Here is a 25,278-nt window from a genome sequence, read left to right as displayed (position 1 = left end):
AGGTACATGCCCTTGACCGGAATCGAACCCGGGACCTTCCAGTCCGCAGGCCGACGCTCTATCCACTGAGCCAAACCGGTTCCGGCAGGGTGATCAGTTCTCTAGGGAGTTCTGTGGGTAGAAGCAAAAGTGATGCTTCTCTGGTGGGTGAGAAGGCCCCCAGGGTGGGCTGTGACCTTGGGAAGGAGGTGCCAGCAGGGGTCCCCATCCCTCCTGGAAAACAAGGGGAACCGGCCACCGGAGGATAGACAGGGCTGCCAGCCACCGCACTGCAACCCCGCCTCCCCGGCCACATGCCTACCTCCAGGAGATGCCCTCTAGAGCAGCGATGTCTGCAGGGTCCAGGAAGGTGGGCAAGGACTGGTACAGCTGGCAGAGGTGCTTCACGATCGCAGGGCAGCAAGGGCTGCTCCGCACCAGGTAGGTGGCGGCCGCCTGGGGAGCCACGCTGACGAGGAGCAGCAGGTTCTCCTGGGCCTTCAGAGCCACACGGCCTTTCTGGGGGGCAGGGGTACACCTCAGGACCTGTGCCTGTGCCTGCGCCGAGTCCCCCGGGCTCCGCCCAGCGTCCACCCGGCCCAGCACCTTGCTCTTGCACAGGCCGACCAGGGAGGTGATGAGGTTGTTCTCTCCAACCCCCTCGTCGGGCTCCTGGGTCTCAGCAGGCAGCTGGGCGGTCAAGGCCCCGGCCCCACAGGGACCCCCGTCAGGAGTCTTGCTGTGGGGGTGGTCCTTGTCCTCTCCAGGCAGGGCGGTGGACTCTTTGGAGGCATTCTTCTGAGCGACCGTTTTTTTACCCTGCAAAGGAGGCTAGGTGAGGCGGGCCTGGGGGAGGCCACTCCCACGCTGCCCCTCGGGAACTGTTTTCAAAAGTATATATATTTTATTGACTTTTTTACAGAGAGGAAGGGAGAGGGATTGAGCTAGAAACATCGATGAGAGAGAAACATCGACCAGCTGCCTCTTGCACACCCCCTACTGGGGATGTGCCCGCAATCAATGTACATGCCCTTGACCGGAATCGAACCCGGGACCCTTCAGTCCGCAGACTGACACTCTACCACTGAGCCAAACCGGTCTGGGCCCCTGGGGAACGGTTAGGGGCTCGGCAGGGAGCAGGAGGGGAGGCGCCCCAGTGCCTCTGTGGGGTGGGGTCTGGGCCCCTCCCCTTCTGTCCGCTGGAGACACGCACTTCCAGGATGTAGGTGAGCAGGGCTGGATCCTGCTGGATCTTGGCGCAGAGGACGGTGGTGAACTGCACCTCTTCCTTTTCCGTGAGGGATCCCGGAGCTCCCCCGAGCCGGAGAAGGTTCTGGAAGGGGAGTAGCAGAGAAACAGAGGGGATTGCGGGGCAGGGAAGAGAGGGGGCCGCACCCCCAGACCACCCCTTGGCCTCCCGGCCCCTCACCTGCACAGGCCTGTGGACGTTGAGGTAATGCAGGAGCGGGTGCTGGACCTGGGCCAGAACCTTGCTGAAGAACTGGAACACCTGCTGCCGCATGCCGGGCGGGTACTGGGGGGCAGAGCGGAGGGCCGGTCAGGAGGGGGGGCCCTGCCCCTCGGAACACTGCCCTCCTCCACTGCCGGGGGGGGGGGGGAGGGGGGCGCCTTCCCTCACTGTGGGAACCGGTCCCCTCCCCACTGCATTTTCCTCCATAATCTAGTCGTCTCTGAACACACAGGTGGGCTCTGTCCTAACCGCCGCTGTGTCCCCTCACACACGCCTGGTCCTCAGCACATCCTTGCTGAGTGACGGCTGACTAAGAGGGAGCCTCTCTTCAACCTCCATGCCACGAGCAGTGAGCAGGGAGGGGGTGGCTGTGCCCTGGGCCGGCCCTGCTCGGCTAGAGGAGCACAGAGCCTGCGGCTTGAGGAGCACGGGGGGCGGGGGAGAGCCTGGGGCTGGAGGAGCACGGGGAGGGGGGAGCCTGGGGCTGGAGGAGCACTGGGTGGGGGGGAGAGCCTGGGGCTGGAGGAGCATTGGGGGGGGGGAGCCTGGGGCTGGAGGAGCACGGGGGGTTGGGGGGGGAGATCCTGGGGCTGGAGGAGCACGGGAGGGGGTGGGGGGGGGAGAGCCTGGGGCTGGAGGAGCACGGGGGAGAGCCTGGCACAGGGCCGGGCTGGGATGGGAGGCTCCGGGCTGCACCTCGGCCTTGCCCAGCGTGCACAGGGTCTCCAGGATCTTGTGCTGCAGCAGGTACTCGAGGCAGGGCCCCGCCTCGCCCGCCGCCTGCTGCCTCTCCTCGTGCACCAGGATGTCCAGCATCTGCTTCAGCCGCCAGGGGATGTCCGTCTTCTTGGCCGGGGTGCTCTCATCTAGCCCAGGGTCAGGAAAGAGGGTGAGTGGGGAGAAGGTGCGCACTCTGGCTCTACGGAGTCACCTCCAAGGGGCCTGGGGATGGGGTTGGCTGAGGGCAGGAGAGTCTGCTCCAAATAAAGGCCAGAGGAAGCGGAAGTTCACAGTTCATGCCTCCATACTTAAAGACACAAAAGAAGCCCTGTCTGATTTGGCTCAGTGGATAGAGCATCGGCCTGCAGACTGAAGGGTCCCAGGTTCGATTCTGGTCAAGGCATGTACCTTGGTTATGGGCACATCCCCAGTAGGAGGTGTGCAGGAGGCAGCTGATAGATGTTTCTCTTTCATCGATGTTTCTAACTCTCTTTCCTCTCCTTTCCTCTCTGTAAAAAATCAATAAAATATAATTTTTAAAAAGTGAAGTGGAAAAGGGATATTTAAAAAAAATAAATAAAAACACAGAAGCGTGATCCATGAACCAGGTCACAGTTCAATTCACCTTTAGAGCACATGATTCTCTCTCATAATTGATGTTTCTATCTCTCTATCTCCTTTTCCCTCTCTCTGAAATCAATAAAAAAACATACACACACACACACACACACACACACAAAAAAAAAAAAAAACCACACAAAGACTTTCTAGAATGAGGTCCAGGATTCAACTCTGAGCATGTGTGCATGCCCTGCTTTTTATCATAGGGAAGAGCATCAGTTTTGTCCAAACCCTGCGGCTGCCAAGGATGGTTGCCAGGGCTGCAGGCAGCTGAGGGCCTGAGTGAGAAGCTGTGGGCCCAGGGACTCTGTCATGTAATTCAGAATCTGTCTCCTAGCAGCTTCCCAACAGATAATCGTGGGCCTGTGTGTCTCTTTTATATTCACAGAAGGCAATACTCTAATTTTAAAAAAGCAGAAAAAAAGATCCCCGGCTGGTATTATTCATGGTTGAGCATCGACCCATGAACCAGGAAGTCACTGGTTCAATCCCTGGTCAGGGTACATGCCCGGATTGCGAGCTTGATCCCCAGGAGGGATGTGTAGGAGGCAGCCGATCAACATTTCTCTTTCATCAATGTTTCTCTCTCTTTATTCCTCTCTCTAAAAATCATAAAAACATATTTTTAAAAAACCTGCGGTACCACAGAGGGCCCCGAAGGAGAAGCTGGTTAGTCTTCGAGCTGCAGAGGCTCGAGTGGTTTTTAAAAGGAAGTTTTCGTACTTTGGCACTGGAGCACCCCCTAGCTTTTTGTAGAAGCACAGGCTCTTGAGCAAGGCAGCTGCCTCATCCACTCCGGTACCTCTGGCATAGGGACTGTTCTGAAATTAATGGGGTAGGCCCAGGCAAAGCCCCAGATGGTTCTGAGTCGGTTCTGGATCCCTTACTGCTCTCCTGGGGAGCTGGGGCTTTTTGAACTAAAAGGTACAAATGTGCAGTTATAAAATCAGTCCTAGGTGTGTAATATACAGAGTGGTGGCTATAGTTAACAGCACTGTATTGTATAATTGAAAGCTGTTAAGTTGTAAGATTTTTCTCGTCACAAGAAAAAGAAAATTAGAACTACATGTGGTGATGGATATTAATGAGACTTACTATAATCATTTCACCATCTACCCATATATGGAATCAATATATTATACAACTGAAACTAATATAATGTTACTAGAGGCCCGATGCACGGAGATTCGTGCAAGATGGGCCTTCCTTTCCCTGGATGAAGGCCCAGAGCCGCCTTCCCACTCCGCCCAGAGGTGACAACACAAGCATCCCACCCCCCTGCAGCTGGGCGTCTGCAAATTAACCTGCCATCTTTGTTGGGTTAATTTGCATACTCACTCCTGATTGGCTGGTGAGTGCCTCAAAGGTACGGTCAATTTGCATTTCCTCTTTTATTAGTGTAGATATGTCAATTATATTTCAATGAAAAAAGAGAGACGATCAGTCTAAAATTGTTGTTCTCAACTGGGGGCATGCACTGTCCCCAGGGGACCTTTGTCATCTCCGGAGAGAGTTTTGGTTGACACATAAGCAGGGAGGGTACTGGCCTCTCATGGCTAGAGATCAGAGTTGGGGACTAAATATACTGCAGTGCACTCCCCACCAGGAATAGTGACCGACCCACTGTGAGCCTGAGGAACCTGCTCTAACAGAGGCTGCAGAGGCCCTTGGACAGTCCGAGTCGACTTTCTAGTTTCTTGGGCTGCTCAGGCTGGAAACAAAGCCTGCAGGACGGAGTAAGCTGGAAGTGAATCCCAATCTGAACTCCAGGAGGGGAAAGCTAGGGATGCAGGACAGGTTACACGGCAATCAGGGTGCATCCACCAATGCCAGCGCACCGACTACAAAGCAACCAATCAGACTCCATCTCCCAGTGGGCGAGCCTGATGGGCCCAGTGCCCAAGGCATTGGATCCCTGGTGTGTCAGCATGGGGAGAAGGACCTGGTATTTATAAGCTTTGGTTTTTGTTCTCCCCCTTCCCCTCCAAGTTGGCTGAGGGAAAAGAGACATTTGTTCAATTTCTTGTTTGTTAGTCCTTATCTGAGGATATTTTCCCATTGATTTTTAGAGAGCATGGAAGGGAGGGGGTGAGACAGAGAGAAATATCAATGTGAGAGAGATACATTGCTTGGTTGCCTCTCACAGGAGACCCAAATCAGGGCCCAGGATTGAGGTACATGCCCTTGACTGGAATCAAACCTGCAACCCTTCGGTCTGCTCTATCCTGTTCAATTGCTTTTTCAATCAGGAAGCCCCGGCCACAGGCACCTGGAGACTGAAGGCCTGGGTGACCTGGCTGGAAGACGGGGGGCAAGTGGAGCTCAACCTCTGCCTTGCAGGGTGGGCCCGCGAGAGGCCCCTCCTCCTTGTTCCCACTCCCACCTCACAGAGCTCCCTCGCAAAACGTCCGAACTCCGAACTCCCAGGCAGCAGCTGTCACTTCCCCGGGGCCCCTGCACCTCTGAGCTGCCCGGTGGCTCTGCCCATCCTGTCCCCCCAGTTCCTCCGACCTGTGCTTTCGATGTAATAGTGCGTGATGCCCTTCCAGTGCTCCACAAACGCCTCCAGAAGGTCGATGGTGGGCTCCCACTGCGGAGAGAGCAGACACATGGCCTGTGTGACCGCAGCTCCGCCGCCACCCTCACTCCCAGGAACGGACATTCCCTATCTGCCAGCTGCCGGGTCAGTGCTAGGACGTGGGAAGCCACTGTGATCGATCATGGGTTCTCAAAAGGAATAGTAACACGTTTCCTGCAGGGCACATCCCAGTCATCGCCGACAATGCGGGGCATCTCTCCCAGACCCCGCTCTCTGCTGGAATCACGGCGCCCCTGCCACAGGTCCGGAGGAGATAAGAAGGCTGGTGCACACACCAGAGAAACAGACAATTTCAGCACAACAGGGCTCTCCTACAACAGAGGTACACACAGGAGAACAGGCGCGCACCCTCAGAACAACAAAAGCAAAATGGCACGGCTGGAACACACGCGAAAGACGAAGTTTCCAGGTCCCTCTGAATCCGAGGGTCTGCGGAAAGCTGGTTCAAGGCCACCCAGGCTGGGTTCAGCCAGACGGGCAACAGAAGCATCACGTTAAGGAAGTGCCTTACTTATAAGGTACAGGCCGCTTCTGTCCAAGCTCGGGCCGTGAGGCCCTGACTCCTCCTCAGCTAGCTCTGCTCCCATCCACGCCTCCTCCACCTTCTCCTCCTCAGCTAGCTCTGCTCCCATCCACGCCTCCTCCAGCTCCTCCTCCTCAGCTAGCTCTGCTCCCATCCACGCCTCCTCCAGCTCCTCCTCCTCAGCTAGCTCTGCTCCCATCCACGCCTCCTCCAGCTCCTCCTCCTCAGCTAGCTCTGCTCCCATCCACGCCTCCTCCAGCTCCTCCTCCTCAGCTAGCTCTGCTCCCATCCAAGCCTCCTCCAGCTCCTTCTCCTCAGCTAGCTCTGCTCCCATCCACGCCTCCTCCAGCTCCTCCTCAGCTAGCTCTGCTCCCATTCACGCCTCCTCCACCTTCTCCTCCTCAGCTAGCTCTGCTCCCATCCACGCCTCCTCCAGCTCCTCCTCAGCTAGCTCTGCTCCCATCCACGCCTCCTCCAGCTCCTCCTGTGGGCCACGGGGGACTCTGCTCTCCTGGGAGCAAGCCCTACACCTCCCCCTTCCCAGTGCTCTCGCCATCTCTCAGGTCTGGCTGGTATGGTAATAACGAGCACTTCCTCTAAGAACTGCCCCCAAAGCGCATTTCTTCTCATTCCTTGCAGAGTCAATGTTTGCAGGGCAAAAATACACAACCAGGCGGTCGCTCTGCAAAGGTGCTCATTTCGACTCTGGATCTCGTCTTCTTTTAAAATTAGTTGTGGGGTTCACAGCCCTTACTAGAGTGACAACTCCCACAGTCGTCCCAAACACAGGTGTATGACCACCTCGCCACCTTCTATTATCGCTGGGTTAGCAGTCATCTCTCTACCAGACCATTAGCATCCCGGGGGGCAGGGGCACACACATAGTGGCTACTCGTTAATATTTACTAAATGGCTCAGCAGCATGCATATAAGCCTAATCAATGGACACAGACAACAGGGGGTGTGGGGGCATGAATGGGAGGTGGGAGGTAATGGGGGAATAAGGACACATATGTAATACCTTAATCAATAAAGAAATTTTTTTTAAATGGTTCAGCAAGCCCTTTAAGACCCTGTTCCGTACATAGTTCCTTGTCTCTTGGAATGCCTTCTGACCCTTGAACAATACTATTGTACAATTATTTCACAAGTTTGTAATGGGGGCTCATTGAACCCCAAAATTCATTCATCGTTTCTGAAAACCTTGCACTGGCTTAACTAGCTAACTAACTAATCCAGTAAAAATAAAAGTAGGACTAGGAGAATGCAGGTTAGCCAAAACAGACCGTTAGAGAGAGGAAAGCAGGGGGATGCTCTATACCTGAGACTATTGTTAGCTACTCTACCTCGAGACCAAAGAACCCATTCTAAATTTCTATTTCAAGATAAGGACTGTAACTCTATTTTCTGTCAGGAGAGGGCAGGAAAGAGCAGCATGCTCCCTCCTTACCAGGGAGGTAAGCAACTTGCTGGGGTCTTACCCTGATGACCCAGGCCAGGGGGAGACCTACTAGTATGTGCAAGATGTGGGGGTGCAAGCCAAAGGGGGGGTTCCCAGCTCTCCCGAGGGCCACACAGGGTCAGTTAAACTTCTAGGGTGTGGCTGAAGAAGACCAGCTGCCTCAAAGTATCTCCCTTGACCACCAATATTTCATCCAGCCTCTGACACTGAAATTTAGAAATCCACTTCCTAGGGCGAAGGTCTGGTCTGCCCGCCCTCCGCAGGGAGCTGTCCTTGAGAGGTAAAAAGTAGTTTGTCAGATCACTTTCGGAGACGACAGCTGTCTCAACTGGGGCAGGGAGGAGGGGAAGGAGAGATTACAGTATGGAGCCCCTCCCAGGCCCCGGGACATCTGGGAGGGCCGGGCTGGGGCAGGAGGGGCCTGTGAGGAAAGAACTTTCACTTCCCAAGTTTGCTGAAGGCTGAGGCTCTTCTCATTCATTACAAGCTCTGGACTGAGGAAGGGAGTGGAATCCAAGGTTGTTTGTTTCTCCTGAGAAAATCTGATACACGAAACTTGTCACTTAGGAGAGGGTTTATGTGGAAGTTAACCAAGGAATTGTTAACTTCACAGACAGGGTCTTGGCCAGCGTTACTGGAAGAGGGGGCCTCCACCTTCCCTATCTAAACTGAACTTTATCTTCCTGACGAAGTGGGCTGCCTCTGGCCAGCCTCCACCCCCAACAGAACATAGCAAAAACACACACTGATGGAATGTAAGACATCAATACAGCCTTCCCACAGGGCTGCTGCCCGGGCCCCACCGAGGCGGGCTGGCTTCCGCGGACTCAAGGACTCAAGGCTAGGGCAATGTGAGACACACACTGGGAACCTGCAGCAGGCTGCACCGGGGCCGTGGCCAGGGCCAGGGCCAGGGCCGGGGCCCTCCAAAAGCTGCTCCAGGGCCAGGGTCCCCCCAAAGCTGCTCCAGGGCGAGGCCCAGGGCCCCCCACCGGACTGTCTGAGCCTTCTCGCCCGGCCAGGCCCAGCAGGCCCGCACTCCGGGCGGAGGGGAGGGCCCGCGGCGGGGCGGGCAGGCTTTAAGCCCAGGGCGCACGCAGGAAGTGAGGCGTGTGTGTCGGAAGGGGTGGGGGAGGCAGGGGCGGGGACCTGGGGACCCAGAGAAGAGGCTGAGGGGTCCCCCGGGGCCCCGGGGAGCCGGGGGAGGGGGGCTGGGAGCCGGGCAGGGAGGACAGACAGGAAGCACTCAGGCAGAGGCGGGACGGCGCAGTCTGGGGGCGGCGCGGCGGAGAGGAGCCGGGAGCGGGCGGCGCGGGGCCCCGTGGGGTCCCTCCCGGGCGGCCCGCGCCCGCTCCCGGCTCCGCCCCGGCCCGCGCCCCCGCCCGGCCTACCGCGCCCACGGCCTCCTGCAGCAGCGCCCCGAGCCGGCTCAGCATGGCGGCGCCGCTCGGCTCGGCTCGGCTCGGCTCCGGCTCCGGCTCCGGCTCCTCGGCGGCCGCACTCCCGGCGCAGGGGCGGCCCCGCGGCGGGAGGGAGGCGGGGCCCGGCCCGCTCCGCCCCGGCTGGGCCGGGGGCGCTCCCGCCGGCGTCCGGTCCCCGCCGGCCTGTCGCGGTGGGAAGCGAGCCGATCCCCCAGGGCGAGGGGGGCGGGGGGAAGGGGGCGCCGCGCGGGGCGCACGGTCCAGCCCGCAGGCGCCCTCGGGAGCCGGTGGCCGCGAGAGCGCCACCCTTCCCCCCGGAGCAGGGCGCGCGGCCGGCCTGGGAGGGGTGGGGGAGGCGGGGTGGGTGGGGGAGGCAGGGATGGGGGAGGCAGAGGCGGGGTGGGTGGGGGAGGCAGGGGTGGGGGAGGCAGATGAACTGTTTCCGGGGAGAGAGAAGCTCCGGGGGTTCCGTGCGTCTCCAGACGGGTCCCCCTCCCGCCCCCCCGCGTGTGCAGGGCATGCCCCGGGGGTCTGACCTCTAAGTAAAGGGATAAAATAGCTCCCTGGTGAGGTTTTATGGGGAATGCATGCTGAGGGGTGATACGTTAGGTCGATCGGGTTACTATTGACATTAGCTTCACTTGTTGCTTGTACTTTACGTGGGCGTAGCGCTGGGCCAGGGGTCCCACGGGAAGTAGCAGGGGGCCCCTTTCGCCCTTTGAGCTGCACCAGGGGACGACACAGAAGGCGGGTTTCCCCGTGGGCACAGGGAAATTGCAGGCGGAGCCCTCGGCAAGGGCAGGGGTTCCTGGAGCGTCCGAAGCTGGGGTCTTCAAGATGCGCCTTCTAGCTGCCAACTCTGCCAGTTTAAACCGCCTCTGTCCCCCTCACACTGCCCCACCACCTCCCACACACACCCCTCCACTGCTCCAGGAATGGAAAGAGGTTCTTTCTCAAGACAGGATATGGATGCCTGTTCAAAATATATTTCTGCTGACCACTGCCAGCCTGTGACTAAGGGGCAAGGCGCGGAGAGCCCCACTAGGAACTGGGATGGGGAGGGGAAGGCCCGAATAGGCCCTGTCACAGAACCGTGGGACCTTGAGCTGTGGGTTCTCATTCACCGTGGGGTCTGAGATCCAGGAGACAGTGACCTGCCCAGAGCAGGCTGTGTGCTGTGGAGGGCAGCCTGAGGCATGGGGAGGGCCGGGGTTGGCCAAGTCTAGGCTGACCTAGTACTAGTATTTGGAGCTCAGTACTACAGCTGGGGGTGGGGGTGGGGTGGGTGGTATTTTCTAACTGTTAGATATTTTCTAACAGTTCATCTGAAGACTGGTCCTTGGTAAGGAGCCCTATGGGAAACAAGGAGGCTTTTAGGCCAAAATGTGTGTAAAGGGAAGAAACCAGCCCGTTTTGTGTATCCAGAAGCAACCTGGGAGTCGGAGCCCTCAGTCCAGCCAGCACTGTTGTCCGGGCCCATTTCCTCTTGGGTAAGGGAAGCAGCTGGATGGATTGAATCTGTTCCCCCCTCAACATGTTTCAAGGAACTCTAGGGTATAGTGGAAGTGTAGCAGGAATCCATAGCCTTTTATTTGGCTTAACTTTTCATTTATTTTTATTAAAACATTTTTTATTGATTTTAGATAGAGGAAAGGAGAGGGAGAGAGAAATAGAAACATCAGTGATGAGAGAGAATCATAAATCGGCTGCCTCCTGCACACCCCACACTGGTGATGGAGCCCACAGCCCACTACCTGGCATATGCCCCGACTGCGAATCAAACCCTGGACTTCTGGTTCATAGGGCATGGTAACTTTTTAGATTGTATTTTAAAAGTTCTGACAAAAGTCAGTGGACAGACACCCTTCTGTGTGTTATATGCCAAACGTGTTAAGAATCCCTGGTGAATTTAAAGTCTGCTGTGAGGTCAGCTCGTGGGGGAGAAGACCTTGAATAAAACTTCTCCTCCTGTCAGCTTTCAGGGTGGGGAACCTCTTTCCTGCCAAGGGCCACCTGGGTATTTATAACAGTATTCTCAGGCCACTCTAAATCATCAGCTTAACAATTTGCCTGTGATATTTGGTCAGACATTTAATTACGTCATCCCTGATGCCTTGGCAGGGCCAGACCAAATGATCTCTGACCTTTGTGACTCATGTGCCAGATGCTCCCTATCGCTGGGCCTTAAATGAAAGGTAGAAGGCTACTGCAGGAGAAGGAGCTTTAATGGGCAAGTCACAGGCCCGAGCCAAGGAGAGGGGGCAAGATGCTGCTGCTCAGCAGGAAGGATGCGAACGGATTGGCATGCACTTTTACACTACCACAATTTTATATGGGAAATATGTGTGAATCAGGATTTTCTTTCCTTTATTTTTTTATTTTTTTTTAAAGTTAGTTTTCTATTGAATCATGATTTCCAAACTCCAGTCCTGTTTTGTTCTTAGATTTGTCTTTTTTTTTTTTTTTAATATATTTTATTGATTTTGTACAGAGAGGAAGGGAGAGAGATAGAGAGTTAGAAACATCAATGAGAGAGAGTCATTGATCAGCTGCCTCTTGCACACCCCCCACTGGGGATATGCCCACAACCAAGGTACATGCCCTTGACCGGAATCGAACCCGGGACCTTTCAGTCCCCAAGCCAACGCTCTATCCATTGAGCCAAACCGGTTTCGGCAGGATTTTCTTTCCTTTAAAAAAATATATATTTTATTGATTTTTTACAGAGAGGAAAGGGAGAGGGAGAGAAAGTTAGAAACATCGATGAGAGAGAATCATCGATCAGCTGCCTCCTGCACACCCCCCACATGCTCTTGACCGGAATCGAACCTGGGACCCTTCAGTCCACAGGTCGATGCTCTATCCACTGAGCCAAACTGGTTTCGGTGAATCAGGATTTTCTCGATACTGTGCAACCAAATGCAATAATTAATTAGATCCTCTACTTGGAAAAAGGGCAACTGTCATATATAACCCCTGACCTAAATTTTTTATGTTCATCAAAGCTAACTTAAATTGATTTTTATGTATTTTTAATTGATTTCAGAGAGGAAAGAGAGGGAGAGAGAGAAGGAAACATCAATGATGAGAGAAAATCATGAATCAGCTGCCTCCTGCATGCCCCCTACTGGGGATCGAGCCCACAACCCTGGGCATGTGCCCTGATTGGGAATCGAACCATGACCTCTGGGTTTATAAGTCAATGTTCAACCACTGAATCACACCAGTAGGGCAATCAAAGTTTACTTTTTTTTTTTTTAGAAACTTTGTTTTTGTTTTATTTATTTGTTTGTTTGTTTATTTTTTATTTCAGAGAGGGAGAGAGAGATGGAAACATCAATGAAGGGAACCATTGATTGGCTGCCTCCTGCATGCCTCACACTGGGAATTGAGCCCATAACCCAGGTATGTGCCCTTGACCAGAATCAAACCCTGGAGCCTTTAATCCCCAGGCCAACACTCTATCCACTGAGCCAAACTGGTTAGGGCAAAGCTTACTTTTTATTGATCATAGCTTCTTTATTCTCATTGATTTCATAATAATTCTATAAAATAAAAGCCTAATATGCTAAGTGTCTAGTTCTCCGGTCATCTGTTCAATCAAAGCATAATATGCTAATGATATGCTAAGGCTGCTCAATGCTCCCTATGATGTTCACTGACCACCAGGGGGCAGATGCTCCAACCAGTAGGCTAGCTTGCAGCTGGGGTCTGGCCAGTCAAGACTGAGAAAGATGAGCTGGACATGCCCTGGAGCCCTCCCACCACCCCTCCCCCCAACTGGCCCCATAGGGGTGGGCTGGCTGGACCCCACCTGTACATGAATTCGTGCACCGGGCCTCTAGTCTATATATAAAAGCCTAAGTGACCGCTGATTGGCCAATTGAATGACTGGTCGACTGGTCACTATGATGCACACTGACCACCAGGGGACAGCCATTCAATGCATAGGATTGAGCTCCTTCCTGTCTGGATTGGGCCAAAACCAGCTATCCGACATCCCCTGAGGGTCCTGGATTGCAGAGAGAGTGCAGGCCAGGCTGATGGACCCCACCGGTGCACGAATCTGTGCACCAGGCTTCTAGTTGACTATAAAATTCAACTTATAAATGTACTTTAAATAGTAGTAGTAAGATTAATTTTTTTTTTTTTGTAAGGGTTGCTACTAAAAAGGTTTGGAAACTATTGGACTAAATAACTACCAAGGTTTTGCATCTGTTTGTGCATTCGTGTGTACATGTGTATTTTGGGGAGGAGGCACTGAGAGATTCTCCCTAAGCGTTTGTTTTAGGGACAGAGCCACCGAGTTGCTCTGAATCTCGGGAACTTAAAATCCTTCAGGGCATGCTATCCAGTCAGCCCCACCACAAGCATTTCCCAGTGAGCTGTGGTTAAATACCGCCTCAGCTTGCTTGGTTGCTCAACAGTCTGGGAGCTGAGTGTGCACGGCAGTGCTGGCCTCCCCGCCACTGTCCCTCTGCAGGGACAGGGAAGCCCTCCGCCCGTTCACTGATGCCTCATAGAAGGGTGAGTGTGGAGACCACCCCTCTCTGTGCCACCTATTCTGGCCTCTCACTGCCCCTTGAGAGACAGTGTCAATACTGGCAAAGTCCTCGGTTAGCGGGCAAGAAACTCGGATGTTTGTCCCCATTCTCTACTCAGTTGCATGTAGCTTCAGGCTTCAGATGACTTGTCTCGATTTCACAATTTTCTCCTAAACTAAATGGATTACAATGACTTGTTGCCCTCACAGGTTTGTTGGGAGGATAACACAATGTCGTGGACATCACAGAACTTCAGCAACTTAAGATCATTGTTCACATTGGAGTGATTCTTACCCACTTTGCTTTTGTTTCACCGCAAGGGACCAGAAATGCGTCCTGCGGTGGGAGACTGGATTCGGGTCCCAGCTGCAGTCTTAGGCTCACACTGGGGCCCCCTCCACCTCACCCCATCCTTCTGACCGAATGCACGCTGCTGTACACGCCCACCCAAGGCAGCCCCTCCCCCCACGAGTCCCCACACCAAAGTCCTCCCTCTGACCTTCCAATCAAGTCCTCACCCCTTCACCCACTTCGATGCCCAGGTCCCGGTCTGTTCCCCCTGGAATGCTTTGCCAAGTCAACCAAGACCAAACGACTGTACCCTTCTCCCTCTGCCTCCTTTTGACCCTTGCTCCTGCAAGAGGTCAGCCATCGCGTCTCCATTCCTGAGTGTCCTCAGCCTGGTCCTTCGTAGTCAGCTCACTGCCTACAGGTCACATCCTGTTGACCTTTGCTGTGTGTTTGGCCTCTCGCTGAACTGTCCTATCTCAGGCGCTGGAGTATGTTTCTGCCTTTCCATCCACCATCACCATCACACAGCCCCGAAGGGGAGGTGGCAGCTGGGAGCCTGCTGGACCAGCCCCTGCTCTGGCGGCCCAGGTGGGGAAGGACAGTGTGTGTGTGTGTGTGTGTGTGTGTGTGTGTGTGTGTGTGTTGTCGCTCTACCTCCTCCAACCCTATCTGCCCCCCGTTTGAACCTTCACTCCCATGACTTCCCTCAGCCTGGCATCCCCCATCCCCCTCGCCTGGACCTGGTGGCTCACAAAAAACGAGTGAATTTGGGGACCCAATGCAACCTTTTAATTCCAAGCAGATTTCCCCTCCCCCAGTATCATCTCACACATACACACAGTGGAAAGGGATCCCAGGGTCTGGGCAGGAACAAAACCCAGACCTGGGCAAAAAATATATATATATATAATTATATACACATATGTATTTGTAGAGAAGAGAAGCTGGGAATGTGATTAGGTAGGGCTGAGAGTTGGGTGAGGAAAGCAGCTGGGGGTGCCCCAATAAATTACATTCTTTAGAGAGCATGAGGGGGGATGCATGGGTACGGGTGGGACCTGGTGGCCTGGCCTCTTGTTCCCACCGGAGGGAGCCCGAAGGCCCGGTCCTGCCTGGGACCCTGGTGCCAGAGGGTAGGGAGGAGTCTAGCTCACTTTGCCTGGAGGCTGCTGGGGGCCTGGGGCTCGGTAGAGGCAACATCTCCACTCTAAGCCAAGGCTTCTGGGAAAGCCAGAGAGCTGAGCACGAGGCTTCAAAGCATAGGATATGCAAGGAGAGCAGAGGGTACGCTGGAGGCTGAGCTCAACCCTGCCCCTGCTGGAGTCAGAGGCGGGAGGCCCAGGCGCAGGGAAGCCTTCCAGGTGAGGCAAGGAGGAGTGCTGGGCAGACTTGGCCCTGCCTGCTGCTTCCTGCCTCACCTCTTCCTCAGGCCGAGGGTTCTACCCGCCCACTGACCCACACATCAGCAGGCCTGCACCCCGTGCCACGTCCAGGCCTCACTCCCTCTTCTAGGACCTCTCTTTGTGGGGCGGGGCAGGGAGAGGGTGCAGACATTAACTGAGTGCTGGAGGCCAGCCTGGGTTTGCCCTGTGCAGCGAGGACGGACGAGGGAGGAGGGGAGGCCCCTGGCTCATGATGGGAAGGAGGTCCGTGTCCCACAGCCCAGCACAGAGAGAAGGCAGGACTCCCCCTGCCGCAGCGAATGCAGCCCACCCCACCTCTCTTGCCCCCCCCGAGAGATGAGGCTATCGGGCCCAGGGACCCAGCTCCCGAGAGCAGCAGGGGTGAGGGTCAGTCACGGCGTGCGGGGCGGTCAGAAGAGCGAGGCCTTCTTCTTGAGCTCGTTCCGCTTCCACAGGGCCAGCTTGCTAAACTCTTCGGGGGACATGGCGAACACCCTGGAGAAGTCCTCCGCCGACAGGTGCCTCTGCAGGGGACATGCCGGCCGCTTAGGGAGTGCCCGAGGGGGCAGGTCTTCCCCTCCGGGAGGGGAGGCCGCCCTCTGGAGCCCCTGCGTACCTCCAGCCTCATCCGATCCACTCCTGGAGGCAACTTGGTTCGCCCCTTGTTGGTCACCACCAGCATTTCGTAGGGATAGATCTGGGGGGCGGGGCAGAGGGGCCACTCTTAGGCTCATGGTGTCCCCTGTGGCTGTCACCCCTCACCTCCCCAGGCCCCCTCATCAGCCTGCGGGGGGCCATCGGGTTCATGCCATGTTGCCATCCAGCGCCCCCAGCGTCCCCATCAGCAGCTCCGGGAGGATCCCATAGCGCATTCACTTTCCTGGCTTCTCCCCAAGCTGCCCCCCCTCCCCTGGCCCTGCCACTGCCCCTCACCTTCTGCTCCAGCACACAGGGCAGGGAGTTTCCCCGGTCCATCCTCCCCCTCTGGCCCTCTCCGTTCTGGGGAGACCAAAGCCGCAGTGAGCCAGAGTGGGGCCGGGAGACCTCCCCAGCCTTACCCGGGGCTCCTCACGTGCTCACCGGGCAACTGGGTGGCCCAGCACCCCCTCCCCCAACACTGCCCTTTGCCTGTCCCAGGCTTCTGCGCTCCGCGTCCTCCAGAGGGCACTCACCTGCAGGCCTGGGGAGAGAAGAGTCATTGTTCAGACCGCCAGCTTAGTCTCCCCGGCCTGCCGCCACACAGCCCTGCCTGATCCCAGACCCAGCTGCCCCAGGGCCTGCTCAAGCCCCTTTCCGCCTGACCCTGCCTCTCACCTGGGCTTCCGGCCTCACTCCCGCTCGGGCTGAAGTCTGTGGACTGCAGCTAGAAAGGACATAAAGGATCAGAAGGAAGCTGAGTGTTTCTCATCAGTCCCTTCACTTAAAGAGTCTTCCCTTCCCCAAGCAGCTCAGTCCCTTGGGGGACCCCATATGCACCCCTCCCTTGCAGTCTGCGACCTGTGGTCAGGGTCCTTACCCGGCTCAGGGTGGTCCTGCCGTAGGCTGGGAGGGAAGATGACTTTGATGTTCCACCGTGCAAGGCTAGGGAGAGAGAGAGAGAGAGAGAGAGAGAGAGAGAGAGAGAGAGAGAGAGAGAGAGAGAGAGAGAGAGAGAGAGAATGAGAATAAGAATGAATGAGAGATTTGTTCAGTCCCTCTAGGTTGACAGTCATTTTGAGTGGGATCCCTCTCTGGCCCCCCGAAAAGACAGGGTAGAGAAGGGTAGACCTGGGGGAACCTGTGGTCTCTGTTGGCTTCCAGCTCCTGCCCATCACCACTAGCGAGGGGCATCGTGCTGGTGCCTCTGAACTCTCTCTAACAGAAGGGCACCAGACACTCATGTGGGCCAAAATCAGTTAGCGAGTGAGAAATGCTGAAGCTCCCAGTGCAAAATGAACCTCTGGGGTAAAAAAATGCGTCTGAAATCTTGTGAAAAGAATCAAATCATTACAATTCTAATATTAGCGAATTTAGTAACCAAGTTTCAAACATTTGACCCTGTAATACCAAACAACACCTTCCTCAGCTCTGTCAGCTGCTGGATTGCACCCACAGCCAAAATGTGGGTTGCATGATTAGGTGTCACCTTCAACTTACACATTTAACAATATCACCGAGCTTTCAAACACTGAGATTATAATGCAAGGAAACTGGTTTTCAGTAACAGGTTTTCCTAGGAAATCTTCGTACCTAAGATTTTTAGTTTGGGCAGATCTCAAAACTCCGTCATCTCCAATTACTAGAAATCATTGGCATTCTATAGTAATCACTTTGACCGGACTTTTTGTTTAAATGTTTAGCCCCGACAGACTCAAAACTATAAGGAACTATCCTCTTAAAACATTCTTATAAAGTCTGTTATTGGAAGTTTAATTGGTGAGAACAAAATGTGTTTTGGAGACCTTGTTTGTTTGTTTGTTTTTTTCCTAAATACTTAATTTTAAAACTACCGTATTTTTTGGACCATAAGACGCTCCGGACCATAAGACGCACCAGTTTTTAGAGAAGGGAAATGAAGAAAAAAAGATTCTGAAACAAATAGTGTCCTAAAATATTTTATGTGCATTAAAACCCAACATCACAGTCATAAACACATGTAATCAACCCTGTAAAGTAAACAGCAGCATTTAGAACCATTTTAGAGCCGGACAAGCACACAGAGACCACACAGAGCCGGGCAAGTAAAAAAACTTTTTTTTAAAAGTATATGTGTAGGCTATATTTGGACCATAAGACGCAGGGACTTTTCCCCCCCACTTCTGGGGGGAAAAAAGTGCGTCTTATGGTCCGAAAAATACGGTACTTAAATACTTATTTTTGTGTATAAAATAATCTTCTTTTGCAATATCATTCAGGGTGTTTGAAAGTGACTATTCAATGTTAACACTAAGTCAGAATGACATGCCTATCCATAATTTTAAATGTTTTTTTGGTTAGTCCTCTCCCAAAGGTATTTTTTCCGTTGATTTTTAGAGATAGTGAAAGAAAGGGGTGGAAAAACATTGATGTGAGAAAGACACATTGATTGGTTGTCCCCACACAAGTCCCTACTAGGGCTGGGCATCTAACCTGCACATGCCCTTGACTGGGAATCGAGCCCTTGACCCTTCAGTGCACAGGCCAATGCTCTAACCCCTGAGCACACCAGCTAGGGCTCTCTCTATAATTTTGGAATTGTTAAGGTTGATTAGCTGTGACTGTAACCTATGCAGTCCTATGGCCTTTGATCACATACAAGTTCGGGTGGCCAAAGTGATGATGATGGAGACATTTGGCTATTCAGCTTTGCAAGGCCAAATGGAAGTTAAAGAGCTAATCTGGACTGAAAGCAAGTTCTAGTGGAACACGGAGACCGGATTCCACATTCAGAGCATTTCTCTGTCTCATTTCTCTGTCTCACTATTGAGCCCACATTCTCTAAAAACTCTCCCCACCCCTTCTGAAATACCATCCTGGTCTTTCCATGACCCTGTGGATGTCCTAGCCGGAGACACACCTTTAGGGTTCCTGACTCCCCCATCCCCACCCGAGGGCCTTCAACTCTACTGCAGAGCAGGCAGCCCCTGCAATGGTCACCCCGGGCCTCGCTATCCACACTGCTTCACCCCGGCATCTGGAGCCCGGGGCCCCACTTTGTGACCATGGTGCCCGTCTTTATTTGCAGCCTCCTTCAGCCTGGTTCCCAGCACACCTGCTTGTCAACCCCATGGGGACCTCTGGGGACCTGACCCACACTCCCTGTGGCTGGGAACAAAACTGCTTTCACCAGTACTGGGCAGCTCACCTGGCCCTGTATCCCACAGCCCTGCCTCAGCCAACTCTGCCTGGATCAGCCGTGGGCCCCGGCTCGCCTGCAGGCTGTGGAGGTGACGACCACACCAGGTAGATGGTCATCACTGGGGATGGAGAGCCAGGAGCAGCTCCTTTCCCGGAGGCAGCTGTTCCCAACCTTCCCAAATCTCCACTTCCAATTGGCTGCTCCCAGAACAAGGCCCCACCATCAGAGAGAGAGGCCCCTGAGGCCAGCCCCACATCCTGACTAACTTCGAACCAACACTCGCTGGATCTAAACGTGTGTGCTCTCCAGGGTACAACCTGGCTTCGTCCCTGCTCTCTCTCCTCTCTGCACAATCCCATCTTTCTTACGGCTTTATGACTACCTACATGGAGTGGCCAGATTATTATGATTTCTGAATGCATAATAATCTGGCCACTCAATGTATATCCTATATAATAAAAGGCTAATATGCAAATTGTCCCCTTGACCAGGAGTTTGACCAGCAGGCAGGCTGGCCAACCGCCCATGTCCTCTTCCCCTGTCCAATCTGGCCAGACCCCACCCATGCACAAATTCATGCACTGGACCTTACACACACATGTAACACACACACACACACACACACACACACACACACACACACTGAGTGGCCAGATTATTATGTGTTCAGAAATCATAATAATCTGGCCACTCAGTGTACACCTTGAAGACTCTCCCTGCCTTGCCCCTCGAGTTCCTGACTCAGTCAAACTCGCACTTCAAACCCAATATGTCCCAAACCAGTCCCTTCATCTTTCTCCCAAACCTGCCTCTTTCACGATCTCAGTCCTAGGCTTTTCATCACCCAGCACCCAAGGCCAAACCCCAACTCGTCTGCCCCTCTCCTCCCACTGAGTCCAGCTGCTTCAGTCTCCTCTGTATTTCTCAAGCCCATTCCCTTTTCTCTGCCTGGGGTCTATGTTAGCCCTTACCCAGGCCCTGGGAAGTGTGGTAGGCTGTCTCCAAAAGTGGCACCACCATCTCCCAGCGCCTAAGTGCTGTTCCTGTCCTCTGGAAATGGAATCTCTCCTTTCCGGAGTCTGAGCTGCTCTGACCAATAGAATGCAGCGGATGCGAGGCTATGTGAGGCCTTTTAGAGGCCTGTAACTCCCAGTTCTGTGCTCTCAGATCTCCCCTCTCCTCTCCACATTCTTCAAAAACTCTGCCAAGGAAGTCCAGGCCAAACTTGGGTGATTGAGGCATGGTATCCAACGTGCTGGCTACCCCGGCTCTCTGGTGTCAATCCTGCCACCACATGGCACACTCGGGCACTGATTCCAGGCTCCTGGAGGCCCCCTCTCCACTGGCTGGGAGGTTCCTGTTCCTGCCTTTGCTCCCACAGTCCCCTGTGTCAAACCCCCCACTCGATTTGTCTCATTCTTCAAGACTCAGTGAGCACACCCTGACCCTCTGACTACAGGCCCTGTCACTGTGCACAGCTCATCACAGTAGTACCTGCTCCACTGCACCGAAATCGGTTTCCACGGCCATTTCCCTAGTGATTGGCAGCTACCGAAGGACAGGACTCTGTTTTCCCCCTCTTTGTAAGCCCCAGTGCCTCCCACATGATAGACACTCAGTAAATGTTTATTTGATTAAGCAAAATTAGCTAATTCTGCTTTAGCTGATACTATTTTTTATCATCTAGTCTTGTTCCACCACTGGAATTCTTGCCCTATGCACAGCATGAGCGCCTTGAGCCAGTGACTGAATGTTCCGTCTCCTATACCCGCATTAGAAAAGTGCCGGGCATGTGACAGACAGACTCCACAGGCTGTTCAGCTCTGGCCTCAGGGTGTGGCCAGGCCTTCGAGCCGAGCCCCCTTGGTGACACTCACAGGCATGGAAGGGTGTCCGGTCGGGCAGGGAGCGGGTTTTCCTCCGGATAGGCAATGACTTTTCCATCTCTTCTTTCAAGATCATCTTTCCCAAGTTGGAAGTGACCTGGGGACCAAAGGGGATGGATCCAAGACTTTGGTACTTGTGTCTCATTTCCAAAAAGGCTCAGAGTTGGGCATGTTGCAGGCAGGAATGGGAACCCCGGGAGCCTGGCATCCTGGTCGGAGGCACTGCCACATTGGGTTTGGCCACCCCCGAGAGTAAGGAGTCAGCGCTGCTCAGTGTAACTCTACCGGGTGGCCTCCCAGCCCAGGTCACCAGGCTGAGAGCACAAGCCACATCGGTGGTCTTTGCGGGACTCCCAACATCCTCTCTCACCCCCTGGAGACCAGCTCTCTCCCTTCTCCTCTTCCCCAGAACTGCTCAGCCTGCTGAGCCTGGCACTGATGGGACCACCTTGCTGGGCCTTTGACCCTCATATAACCAGCGTTTCCCCACAAGCAGTACGGAGTCCTGGGGTCCCTGCCAGGGCAGCAACTGCAATGCTGGGAAAGAAGAGGCACGCCCCTCATGCTCTGACCAGGATGCTCTTCAGGTGTGAACCCATTGAGCGAACAGCCCTGGAACCAGGGCGTCTGTCCCCGGGAAGACCCAGGAGGGGGAGAGGGGGCAGCGAGATGCTACCTTACTGAGTTCCTCTCTCTGGCGCTCCCTGAGAGCCTTCATCTCCTCCCCGGAGTCATCGTCTTCCTCCTCCTCCTCCTCCTCTGCACCTCTCCGGGTTGCTTTCCGCTTCCTCCATTCTGTTTCTGGGGAAACACAGGCGAAAGCCAGCGTGTCAACCAACCATTGGCTCAACAAGTGTCCATCAGGGGCTGGCTGTGTGCATCACACCGTGCTGCACAGACATGTGTTTGTTTGTTTGTTTTTAAGAAAAGAAAAATAGCTGAAACCGGTTTGGCTCAGTGGATAGAAAGTTGGCCTGGGGACTGAAAGGTCCCAGGTTCAATTCGGGTCAAGGGCATGTATCTTGGTTGCGGGCACGTCCCCAGTAGGGGGTGTGCAAGAGGCAACTGATTGATGATTCTCTCTCATTGATGTTTCTAACTCTCTATCCCTCTCTCTTCCTCTCTGTGAAAAATCAATAATATATATATAAAAATATATATAAAAATATATATAAAAATATATAAAAATATATAAAAATATATATAAAAAGAAAAAGAAAGAAAGAAAAGAAAAAGAAAAATTGCCTGACAGTGAGGCTGGGTGGGCAATACACACTCACATATCTTCAATTCATTGAGATCAAGACCTTGTCTCATTTCTCTTTCTCTTTCCCAGAGTTCCCACCACAGAGCCTGGGATGCAGTAGAAGTGTGGCAAATGTCTGCTGAGTGGTCCAATAAATGAGTGGAAAGTGACAAATGACTAACCAATAGGGCACTGACACCAAAAGCTCTAGGAATGGGTGAGTGAGGAGCCTACAGGGTTCACCAGAGGACACAGGGTGGGGTGGGGTGAGGGTGGGCTCCTGGGGCAACCCCATGGGCTATGGGCAGTGTCCTGCCTCCCTGTCCCCTCTCAACAGCTTCTCTTACCCACAACAGCCAGTGATGGGGGGCATGGCCAGTAGTCAGTCTCGATCTTGGCTGGCTGGTTGGGGTCGGGGGGCTGGGCTGCAGGAAACTTAGATGACTCGATGATGAGGTCCTCAATCTGGTGCTTGCTCTGAGGGCTGCCTCCCATGGACTCTGCAGGTGGAGGTCAGGGTCAGCCTGTGCACACCCAGCCCCGCACCTGGCCCCCCCCCCCCTTCACACCTGTGAGGTCATGGGTGTCAAAACAACACGTAAGGAAGCACAGGGCCCGGTTGTGTGCTGATATGGACAGATACTCTCCTGTCCCCTCCCAGCCTTTGGCACAGTCTCCCAGCATGGGGGTCAGGGGCGTCAGGGGCCTCACCTCTCTGCTTGTAGATGGGTGGCTTCTTGTAGATGTTGGAGTCTGGGCGGGTGGTCTCTGTAGAGAGCAAAGTGGAGGAGAAGGAGGATGGTGGGGAGGCCAGGTCCGGGATGAGAAAGAAGGCAAGGGGAATGGGAGAAGGTAGGACATTCATGGGCTCCTGTCAAGAGCCAAGACAGAAGCAGCGTTCCTGGAACTGTCCCTGAGGGGGCTGGGATATTTTGCACTTTTTTGGTTGGGTGGGAGGGAAGATGAGATGGGGTCTACCATCTTTGGGAGCTGTGCCTGGGGTTCTGGCTTCAGGGGGCTCTGGCCAGTTCTGTGGGGAGCGTATACCCCAGCCAGGGGCTTGGATTCTTAAAGGAGAAAAGAGGTTCTAGGAAAAGGATGCCACTCGGCTGGCGGTGAAACCTACCAGGATGGTGGAAATGGGGCAGGCTGGTTCGGGGGGTCCCAGTGGTCCTTGGGGCTGTAGCCTGAGAGATGGTTCCAGGAGACCGGCTCTCCGCCCACACCTGCAGAGCACAAGGGAGGTTTGCCGCAGCTCCCGGGTCCCCTACTAAGCCCTCCGACCCCTGCAGATGCAGCTTCACCTTACCCCACCATCTCTGTCTCCCACCCGCACAGCCCCCAAGCTAGACAGACAGATGGACAGAGCTGGCCGGTGACGAGGGAGGGACAGTGATTCCGGCATCCCTGGACTCTGCAGAGCCCTGTCCGGGTGCCTTTGGGCGCAGGGCTGGCAATACTCACCTCTGGGGACGGAGGGGGGGATGTGGACTTGGGTGACAGCGAGCGCTGCGAAGGAGAGGAGCTGGTCAGAGCCACAGGGTAGGATTAAACCCTCGTTCCTAGAGCCCCAGAGGGGCCACTTCACATCTTTACCTGGCCGATGTCTGGGCCATCTCTTCTCTATCACCCCCCCTCCCCCCGTCCCAGCGCTGGCCCTCCCTGCGCCCTCCCAGTGCCCTCCTGGGCAGTCCTAGGTCTGCTCCTAGGGTGCACAGGCGCCTGGGCTCTGAGGGCAGCGGAGGATGGCCGTGGCACCGTCCTCAGCGCCAGACCCACAAGCATTGAGGATGGAGTCCGGGCTCTTGGCGGGTATTTCAGTCTCCCTCCAGCCTGGCCCCATCTCACTGCTCAGCCACGGCACTACCCCTCTCTCAAATACCACTGACGAAGTGCATGACATGAGTGCTTTTATCTCGTGCACTTGGCTCCCTGGTGAGACGGGTGGGCAGAGGGTACCACCTCCATTTCACAGGAGGGGAAGCTGGCCCACACCGTCACGCAGGTCACTCGGCTAGGCCTTTCAGCCTCGGAGGGCAGCGCTTCTGGGTGCTTTCCACAAATCTGCTATCTTTCTGCCTACTCCCCCCCGCAATGCCCCGCTCCTCCCTGACCCCTTGGGGTCCCTGCCGTTCAGACACAGCCTCCCCTGCTCTTCCATGGAGCCCTCTGGCCCATCTCTCCTGCTCTCCACAGCGCGCGGTTATCACTGTGAGTCCTAGGCACAGTCCCCATGCTTGTCTTAGAGTCGTTTCTCCAGGAGAGAAAGCAAGATGGGGATTCTGCCCCCCAGCCCAGTGTGGCCTGGGGGAGACCTTCCCCCCACTCACCTCCCGGCTTCTGGGCAGCTCCACGTGGTCCAGGAGAGAATAGGTGAAATGGGGCTCGTAGATCATGAGGTCGGGCCGCTCGATGTCCAGGATGGCCTTGTCCTTGGGGAGGGCGGCCAAGTCTTTGTAGCCCAGCACCTGGTTGTCCATCTTGGCCTGAAGGGAAACGGTGCGGATGGAACAGACATGCTCCAAGGCTCACCTGGCATCCCGGCCTGACAAGCCACACTTGCCACTTATTGGGAAGACAACGGCCAGCCTTTTCAGATGTCAGCTCCGCGCCAAGACCCATTATTCAATGTGAAGGGTTAAGGGAGTCCTTCGCCCAGCACTCTGGGTACAAGACAGGACCGACCAGGAGAAGGACAGCGGGGGAACCGACTCAGGCTTTCGGGTTCTCTGTCCACCAGCCCTCTGGCGGAGCCACCACCAGGGAGGCTGGGGGAGGCGGCACAGCGGGGAGTGTGTCCCTGCCCGTCTCCCTCCCAGCCTTCGGGCGCTGGTGGCCAAGAGGTAGGTACTCACCACGATGCTGGAGGGAGAGCCGGGAACACTGGAGTCTCGGGAGGAGCTGACGCTCCCGGGGGAGGTAAGTGGTTGCTGGGGAGAGCGAGAAGGCGGGCGTGGGAATGTGCGTGTGGGCGAGGGCCGGGGCCAGGGCGTTCCAAAGGGTGGGCCAGGGCAGAGAGGGCGTCCTAGGCCTCCGGGGCCCCAGGGTGCGGCGCTGCGGGCCACCACCAGGTGGCACCATCGACCCCGACCTGACCCTCTGCTGGAAACCTGGCCACACGCACCCGGAGCCCCAGGCCCTGCTGCCCCGCGTACCTTCTGCAGCCGCTCCATGCAGCCGGGAGGAGGGGATGGTCGGGTCACTCGCAGGTTCCTGGGCGCGAGGGGAGGCGACGGGGCGTCAGGCTCGGCCCGGCTCCTGGGCACGGGGTGCGTGGGGCCGCGGGGGCAGAAAG

The 25,278-nt window shown here is 55.1% G+C and overlaps 2 protein-coding genes across 8 annotated transcripts in view; both read right to left on the bottom strand.

Annotated features, from left to right (window-relative positions):
* FHIP2B (FHF complex subunit HOOK interacting protein 2B) overlaps positions 1-8,920 on the bottom strand; it is a 14,417-nt gene extending 5,497 nt beyond the window's left edge. For 2 of the 3 annotated variants that reach the window (XM_045585886.1, XM_045585887.1), the window contains exons 1-8: positions 8,767-8,920; positions 5,303-5,381; positions 4,432-4,434; positions 2,147-2,316; positions 1,409-1,513; positions 1,193-1,312; positions 586-798; positions 302-498 (exon numbers count right to left, since the gene is read on the bottom strand). In XM_045585886.1, the coding sequence (XP_045441842.1) occupies positions 302-498; positions 586-798; positions 1,193-1,312; positions 1,409-1,513; positions 2,147-2,316; positions 4,432-4,434; positions 5,303-5,381; positions 8,767-8,811 (932 nt within the window). In that variant the 5' untranslated portion in view covers positions 8,812-8,920. The remainder of the gene's footprint in view (positions 1-301; positions 499-585; positions 799-1,192; positions 1,313-1,408; positions 1,514-2,146; positions 2,317-4,431; positions 4,435-5,302; positions 5,382-8,766) is intronic. The other variant, XM_036449972.2, reaches the window with a different exon arrangement.
* Positions 1,765-25,278, bottom strand: DMTN (dematin actin binding protein). Of its 5 annotated transcripts, XR_006742427.1 has the most exons (17): positions 25,139-25,278; positions 24,839-24,913; positions 24,314-24,469; positions 23,448-23,492; positions 23,110-23,209; positions 22,695-22,751; positions 22,331-22,483; positions 21,414-21,538; positions 20,729-20,834; positions 16,551-16,615; positions 16,349-16,397; positions 16,207-16,214; positions 15,968-16,033; positions 15,651-15,731; positions 14,920-15,558; positions 13,341-13,344; positions 1,765-1,774 (listed from the first exon to the last, which is right to left on the bottom strand). XR_006742427.1 is itself a non-coding variant. In XM_036449978.2 (15 exons), the coding sequence occupies exons 1-15, from the start codon at positions 25,154-25,156 to the stop codon at positions 15,445-15,447; spliced, it is 1,218 nt and encodes a 405-aa protein (XP_036305871.1). In that variant the 5' UTR covers positions 25,157-25,278; the 3' UTR covers positions 14,398-15,444. The 5 variants fall into 5 exon arrangements, 4 of the variants coding, with proteins under 4 accessions (XP_036305871.1, XP_036305873.1, XP_036305874.1 ...); XM_036449978.2 differs by lacking the exons at positions 1,765-1,774; positions 13,341-13,344 and having other exon boundaries at positions 14,398-15,558; XM_036449980.2 differs by lacking the exons at positions 1,765-1,774; positions 13,341-13,344; positions 15,968-16,033 and having other exon boundaries at positions 14,398-15,558.

Source organism: Pipistrellus kuhlii, unplaced genomic scaffold (genome assembly GCF_014108245.1).
Source record: "Pipistrellus kuhlii isolate mPipKuh1 unplaced genomic scaffold, mPipKuh1.p scaffold_m20_p_21, whole genome shotgun sequence".
NCBI lineage: Eukaryota > Metazoa > Chordata > Mammalia > Chiroptera > Vespertilionidae > Pipistrellus > Pipistrellus kuhlii.
Note: the sequence above shows the minus strand (reverse complement) of the source record. Positions and strands in the feature narration are given on the sequence as shown.

Coding starts and splice junctions, on each gene's coding strand:
- DMTN (XM_036449978.2), bottom strand. Junction 21,539..22,330: donor CCCATCACTGGCTGTTGTGG/GTAAGAGAAGCT, acceptor GTGTTTCCCCAG/AAACAGAATGGAGGAAGCGG. Junction 16,616..20,728: donor CCGGACACCCTTCCATGCCT/GTGAGTGTCACC, acceptor CTCTCTCCCTAG/CCTTGCACGGTGGAACATCA.